An 8,209-nucleotide genomic window follows, 5' to 3' on the forward strand; every position below is an offset into this window, starting at 1 on the left:
CTGGTCAGCAGTTAAAAGCGCTGAAATTGACTATGCGTCGGGAACCCGCCTTCATCCCGCCGACTTCCACATTTAACTGGGGCACGTTTCAGAACGCGCCACGGATCCGCTCGGGCCAACCTTATTGAAGTACTTGACTGCTCATTGAGAGACCCGTAAGAGGATTTTTAACATGAGGTTTCATCTTTTATTGCTTGTACACCAGATTCACGGACTTCAGGAAGCTCGGCTGTGAAGGCAAGGCAGGAGCTCAGTGGCCATTGTGCTAGTTCATTAAGTAACAGCTGGAAAAAGCACATAAATACTCACACATGCTTCCTTGCCTAATGGAAAGGCTCTTGCTGACACCATTTTGTGCAGAGATTTTGCTTTCAGGAGTTTGCAGGTGATTTCTGCAACCTCGGAAGCCACTCTCACTACATTGCAAGTCGCTCTCACTACATTGGAGGATTGTGCGGGAAAATCCGGGAACTCCCTACCTAATAGAATTGTGGGAGTACCTTCATTACACAGACGACAGCGGTTCAAGACACACCACCACCTTCCCAATGGAAACTAAGGATGAGCAATAGATTCCAGTCTTGCCAGTGACGCCTACGTCCCGAAGAATGATAATAAAACAATTAAAAAATAGCCATTTCCAGCATGGACAGAGGAAAAAAAGGTTAATTTCCATTTCAAGTATTGGTGAATTTTTATTGCAGAGGATTGCAGGTAAGGTTTGTAATGTGCTCTTTGGTTAGTTTCATGGAGCTTACCTTTAACAAAATTCTACATACGAATAATGTCAAGCAGAGGAATTTAATGAGTAGTCACTTTATTACTAACAACAGATATGAAAATATAGGACTGAATTTTTCCAACCTCGGCGGGTCTGTGGTGGGGACCTGGTATCTTTCTCAATCCCGGCCTCCAACAAGATTTTCCATTGATGGGGCTTGTTAAGCCCACCCTGCAAGGTTCCCGGCCAATTAATAGGAAGCGGGTCCGATGACGTCATTTGATGACACGTCATCAGCCGGTTTCCTTAAAGGGGCCATGTCCAAATTGAATTTGACAGTTGTGCTGTCAGTGTTCTACGGCATTGAGGTGCTGCAAACACTGATGAGCACTGCACGAAGGTGCACGGCTGCATCCATGCTCTCCCATGACTCCCTCCATATGCTTATGGAAGGAGTCACAGCACGCAGGGAGGCTATCTTCCCTTTCAATGGGCAGAAGACACCTCCCCAGGACACCAACGCAGCCTGGTTGCACATTGCACAGGAGGGCACAAGCAGGGATGTCATCAGGAGGACCAGGCTGTAGTGGCACAAACCTTTCAATGATCTCAGTAGATCACGAAATGTTATTGCCATGCCATACTCAACCTTATCCTGCTGTGCCACTCATCACATCCCCATCACTCTGCCTCCCTACCCTATTCCTGCATACCTTTACTCACACCAACTTACCTTGCACCTCCACCCATCCCTCTCTATCTACATTATCACTTCCCCATCTCACTAGCCACCCCTCACACTCACCCTCATCCTACTGCAAGCATACCAACTAACAACACACAAGGGTAGGCACTTGGGTGGTTTAGCCAATGTTCATGTGAAGTTTCTGGTAATGTGCTGTCAAACATTGAAATCTTATTTTCAACACTTTGCATTCTTGGACAGATTTGTGGCACCTTTGAAAGTGTCTTAGTGAGTTGCAGTGAATGGTGAGACATAATGTTCCCCCCCCTGCCACCCCCCAGTGGTGATGAGTGTGAAAGGAATGGCTTGGACATTGTAGAGATGCTCTATGGTGCTGGTGTGGGGTGGTGCCAACCTGGTGCATCATGTGGCAGCCAGGGTGTACAGTGTTAAGTGAAGCTAATCTGGATATGGTGAGGCCATCGCTGGCGTCCTGGGCAGCAATGTGCACGGGTGATGATGCCCTGTGTCCAGTGCAGCATCAGTTGATTGCGGAGAAGGTTGGTGTGGATGTTGGTGCTGCTGGTGTGCCCGGTGCTGCTGGTGTTGGGGCTGATCGTTTTGGGATTCTGAGGACCAAGGTGAGATTTTTTTCAAGGGCACCGATGCTGAGGGACTAGATGGCAGGCGAGGTTGAGATGACAGAAGCGATCTGTCAATGTTGAGAGAGGTTGTTCCAAGGAGGTGACAGTGTAAAGAGAGATTACTCCAAACACTTCAAAAGTGCATAAAGCTCAAAAGTGGGTTCTAAATACTGAAGGCTGAAGGTTCTGAGATTGGAAGCTGACCAGCTATAAAATGGCAGGTTTTAAACCACTTTTCCAGCTTTTTGATTTTAACAGCGGACCCGCCTCCAAACCCGCCCCCCTCCCCCATGAGCGCCGGCATTATTCAGCCCTATTGGCCCAGAAATTCGGGTCGGGGGCTTCCCGCGGGTGTAAGCCCCCGACCTGCACTTACCTTGTGCGCCGGCAGTTGAGCTGTAGGGCCCTGTGGAATTCCGATCTGGGGCCTGGCCCAGCTGCCGGCGCGCAGTGCTTGTGTGTCCCAGGGGCGCAGTTAGTTCATTGCGTCCCCTGGGATCACATGGGCCATGGGCAGCCAATCGGAGCAGGGAATGCTCCATTCATAAGTATTGACAGGAAGACCTGTCAAGACTTATAAATACTACGGCCCCAAAATAGCAGTAAACCTTCAAATAAATTTTAAAAAAAACACACTTTTTAAATAAACTATAAATTACATTAAATAACTATTTTAAACAGTAATTTACATTTTTGAAAAAAATAATTTTATATTCTAACGGGGCTAAAAATAAACTTACCTTGCTTTAAAGTATTTAAAAATAATAAACCTGTGGAAAAAATGTTTTAATTTTAATTAATTGACCACTTACCTTGTAAAAAGCAGGCCTTATGTAAAAAAAAACGTAAGTTCAAAGCGCACGCGCAGACTGCCCCGCGCACGCATTCGACCTCTGAACCCCTGCTTTCAGAGGAATGGAAGTGCTGGTTTCCCGCGCATGTGCAGTGCATGCAGAAAACCGGCACTTCCATCGGGCCCACGCATGAGTACCCAGTGTGTACTCACCCATGGAGACCCGAATTTCTGGGCCAATGCTTCTCTCTATCTCCCTCTGCTCCTTTAAGACCTTCTTTTTAACCTACCTCTTTGACCAAGCTTTGGGTCACCCTCCTAATCGCACCTTCTGAGGCTTCCCTCACACCTCTGTAAAGTGGGGACATTTTCCTATTTTAAAGAGGCTAAATAAATGCAAGTTGTTGTTGTTGATACCGACAAGCAGCTGATCAGCATAACGGCAGCATTTTCATTTAGTTTCATCTGTTTACACTACACCAAGCACAAGGAAAGTTCATGAAGCTGTTACTAAAAATATTCTTCCAATACTGTACTGAACTTTAGATTACATTTAAACAGCTTGTTAACAGGTGTCAAATAAAACGCATCCTGAACAGTCGTAGACTTCAATCAGACCCTCATTTGGATTTCCTGCTAACCTTGTGGAGTTCACATAACTTTTGTTTAAGATATCTAGAACCATGCTCATGGTAGAATTCATTAATTCTTTCCCAGAACCTCAAAACTATAGACTTCTTTGCCACCACATGTCTTCCCTTCTATCTATAACCTGATGACTTTGAAAACCTAAGTTTGATGTCACCTAATCTCTGCTTCTTGACTTACCTCATCTTCTCTAACGCATTTTTCAATCTTGGTGCTTTCCTGTTCATGGGCCTTGTTCCTTTATCAATTTATTTTAAAAAAAACCTATTGGAATGTATCTGAAATAGCTCTAATATTCTCTTTTGAGTTACTGTTAATTATAAGTATTATCTGCTACTAAGGGAATTTCTAATGTTATGTAGACTACCTATTGATTACATTGATCGTCACTAGCGACTTCCTGAGAGGTTAGATACTGATTGAGTACTACATGCCTATAACTACACTTTGATGGATTCAGGAGAATTGAAAGTCAAAAGTGACCATTATGATGGTCAATATTAAGAAAATACTTTGGGAGAAGAGACATATTGACTGAATGTATTTTGGTTTTTTTCTTTGGATGTCAGAATTATTGGATAATTCTGGCATCTGTTTTCCTGCCAGCTTGCAAAACCACCCTGCTTACATTAGCAGTAGTTTGACAAGCTGAAAGATGAGGGAAAATAGCTAATACTGCACCAACTGTTCTCATTCCTACAGCCTGCTTGTCTTATCACACAACAGTTTTCTGTCATTTACATTAGTGACAGCACAGGGATAGATTCAAAAATCTTGTAACTTTTTTCAAAGTTTTATAAAGTACTATTTAACTCCCATTACCATCTCCTTTTGCCTTACACCATCATCCCTTTTGTCTTTTAATCTCTCCTGCCTTCCACAGACCTTCCCTTTTGTTCATTCCTCCCCTCCCCACTTTCCCTGCCCCTGCACTTGCTTAAAATCTGTTCCATCTCTAATTTTTTCCAGTTCTGATGAAATGTCATCGGCCTGAAACATTTGTTTCTCTCTCCACAGATGCTGCCTGACCTGCTGAGTATTTCCAGCATTTTCTGTTTTTATTTCAGATTTCCAGCATCTGCAGTATTTTGCTTTTGTACTATTTAACTCCAGGTTGATTCCTCGCACAGGACTGAGTTAAAATTACAGTCGGGTCTCAATGATGTAATCGGGACGGGCAGTCAACCCGCTGCCAGGAGGCGGGACATCAATTTAAGTATTACAATGAGGCTGGAAGCCTCTTCTTTAACCTACATTTTGTTTTTAACTGTAGCTGGATGGGTTTTACATACCTCGTAAAACCTGACAGTTACAGCAAGGCGAGGACTGCTGCATCCAGGAGGTAAGTGCCTTTATACCTATCTCCTGCATCCAGGGTCCCTGCTTAGCCCATCCCCTGCGATTGGAAACCCTCTCACGAGGCCTCTGACCTCCTCCAGCCCAGCAACTCTCCACGAACTCTACACTCTCCCAATTCTGGCCTCTTGAGCATCGCAGATTTCCTTCAACCCACCACTGATGGCCGTGCTTTCAGCCATCTAGGCCCTAAGCTCTGGAATTCCCTTGCTAAACCTCTACACCTCACCAGCTCTCTCTCCTTCTTTTAAGATGCTGCTTAAAAACGATCTCTTTGATAAAACTTTTGGTCACCTGTCCTATTATCTCCTTATGCATCTCGGTGTCAGATTTTGTCTGATAACGCTCCTATGAAGTCCTTTGGGAACGTTTTACTATGTTAAAGGCACTATATAAATGCAAGGTGTTGTTGTTGTTTTAGTATGTGTAAGTTCTTAAAAAGTCATCATCTTGATGCTAAAATGTTTTGGCAAATAGTTTAATTTGTGATCTCCTTGAGATGAAACATTTCACTGCTGTTGAATAAAACTGTTGAGTGACCCAACCATGAGTGCATGGAACTTTGACATTGAGTGCAGGTGAGCTAAAGTACCAAACCGAGTTGGTGCTTAAGTTTGATCACTGTAGTCGGAAACCCAGCAGTCTACTACTGGTCCATCTTTTGTGTGCTCTGTGATATAATCCCAGAGTCTCAACATTTTCATTGATAGAATAAAAAATAGTTGCACAGAGATGGAGGATGTCGAATCCGCACAGAATGAGGGTAATTTTAACTTTGGGTGATGGTGTAAAATGAGCAATATTGAATTAGCCGTCCATTATACACCACGCTCAATTTTTCTTTCCATTGAAATCAATGATATGGCAAATCGAGCGGGGCAACCAATTCGGTAGCACCCTTTTTACACCATCACCCAAAGTTAAAATTACCCCCAGTATGCTTAAATGTGCAGTCTTTAAGTGTCATATAACATCATAAATGGACAAATTCCTTGCTTATTTAACCTCAAATCTTACTTCACTCTATCTGGACTGTCTATATTACAGAAAAGGCAGCAAAGGTAGTTAAAGTAAAAATATAAAAAATGATTTAATATAATTAATCAATAAATCAATTGAAGTAGAGTAAATTAAAAGATTATTTTCTTACCTTTCTCTTTCGGAGTTTTATGGTGCAATCCGCAGGATTATAATTTGTATTTTCCTGTAAATTTAATATTTGGGGATTTTGCTTTGAAACATTTGTTGTATTATTTCTGGTATCAGAATCATTCTCAGCTTGTCCTACATCTAGATTGATTTCCTCCAGAAAGGGTTGATCCAAACTCTCCCTTGAGCATGTCTGAGATGCAATTATACAATTCACAGGGGTAACCTCTGATGTTGTTTGTACATCACTATTAGCAACAAGACAAGAACAAACAGATAATTCCGCCATATCCCCATCGCATTCATCTCTTGGCACATCATGTTTTCTACGCTGCTGTGCAATAACTGCAGAGTGGAGAAGCTCCTCTGTTGGATTAATTACATCCAAATTTTTATCCAGGTCTTTCTTTGGTAAATCCCTCAGATCTGTTACCTCAGAAGATTCCAGGTGTTCGGACTCGCTTGTTTTCACATCGCCCCATGTCTCTTCCTCAGGAACTGAATCATAATCTGGATCATTATCTATTCCAAAATTCTCAGATATATTCTTGGTCACTTGCCTGATCTCTTCTAATGGTGATATTATCTCAATCGAAGCTTGTTCATTCCCAGAGGTCTTCCCTTCTCCTGCAACATAATCATCCTCACAACTGAGATCTGAGTTTTCATCAGATACATGAACTAGGGTCTCTGTGCTGGCTTCTAACGGCAGAATGTACTCCTCACTTTCATGATTACCATTTTCATCCACTTCTCTTCTTTGGTCACACAGTTGCTTTGCTTGAAGGCCAAGTAGATCAGAGTTATGGCAACATTCTGGTAAAGAAATACTGGAAAATCTTTCCTTCTTGTCTGATTTTGGTATTTCCTTACTTTCCATACTTGGCTTTAGACTATCAGCCACAAGTCCATGACAACAGACTGCACCAGAATCAACAGAATCAAATGAAATGCCAGGCCAATTGGTCACATGGTCTTCCCAGCTTCTTTTCTTATTAGCTAAAGACATGTCATCACAATCCAGTTACAGATTTTTCCAGGCATGCATCAGAGAGAAAAAAAATCAGGGAGACCCATTGACTTTCTCCATGATAAAGGGCACTTGGCAGTTTCTCAAAGCCATGTTAACAGAATCTGTGTTGCAAAGAAAAGAACAGTTTCAGTGATTTGACAAAAATGCATCTACACAGATAAAGTCACTAAATTCTGTGCCAAGATCTTTTTCATCATAGCAATGTGATAAATATTGCTTTTTAAAAAACATATATGAATGTCAAGACTTTCAGTTCACTAGAACACGTGCTGACATTTAAGTATTAAAAAGTATAAAACAAAAAATATTTTGAAAGGAATCACTGCAAGAGCTTTATGTGCTTACATGAACAGTAGTATTCATGAACATGATGGAAAAATAGAGTTGAAAATTGTTATGCTGTGAGTTGCAAAATCAACATAATTTTAACATTTAAACATTGCATGTAAAGAAAATAACTGGGGCACTTCATATTACATTAACAGTACGAGCAATATGTTGTGATACATACATAGATATCTAATTCCATGACAATTGCTGATATAAATAAATTGCACAACCAGTACAATAACAGTAACTTAGTAAACAATTCCCCACTGCAATCTATAAAACAAATGGCAACCATGATTTTGTTCACCAGTGCTACTTTCAGAATTCCCTAAATGTGATGTGTTCTGCAATTCTAAAAGGGCTGTATAAAGGATAAGCAAAGGGTACGGTCTTGGTGGTTCCTTAAAGAGACATTTACCCACAGAGCTTTATTTGGAGAAGGTGAAGTTTACATATTGTATGTGTATTTTATTAATATAGACTTGCTCATTTCTTTTCATTGAGAAACAAAAATGATAAAATGTGAAGTCAGGTTGTTAGTTTAGTATCGTTTATGTAGTGTCATAGCTAGATAAGTAATATTGTTGCCAATATTAATTATTCATGGTAAATTCCCAGAACAGTTTAATAACTGTTTCTTAAAGTCATAGTAGACAGATAATTGGAATATGCCACAATAATCACCCAAAATGGCATCAAATATATCAACAACTATTCAACTGACTTCAGGACTCAGCTGAGCACAGACTGAAAAATAGTCTTACACTGGTACAAGAAGGCAGTGCTTTTACACATATCATAGAGTCATAGGCCTAGAAATTCGGTTGTGGGTCCGCCAGGGCTTTAGCGC

At 41.4% G+C, this 8,209-nt stretch overlaps 1 protein-coding gene across 1 annotated transcript in view; it reads right to left on the reverse strand.

Moving 5' to 3' along the window:
• The window catches only part of LOC147123306 (rho GTPase-activating protein 7-like), a 266,741-nt gene extending 259,615 nt beyond the window's left edge, over window positions 1-7,126 (reverse strand). Inside the window, exon 1 of the mRNA XM_085965765.1 lies at window positions 5,998-7,126. Within this exon, the coding sequence (XP_085821891.1) occupies window positions 5,998-7,005 (1,008 nt within the window). The 5' untranslated portion in view covers window positions 7,006-7,126. The remainder of the gene's footprint in view (window positions 1-5,997) is intronic.
• Window positions 7,127-8,209: the final 1,083 nt, after the last annotated feature.

The sequence above is a fragment of the Somniosus microcephalus genome, chromosome 2 (assembly GCF_052327205.1).
Source record: "Somniosus microcephalus isolate GS21.2 chromosome 2, FLI_Smic_1.0, whole genome shotgun sequence".
Classification (NCBI taxonomy): domain Eukaryota; kingdom Metazoa; phylum Chordata; class Chondrichthyes; order Squaliformes; family Somniosidae; genus Somniosus; species Somniosus microcephalus.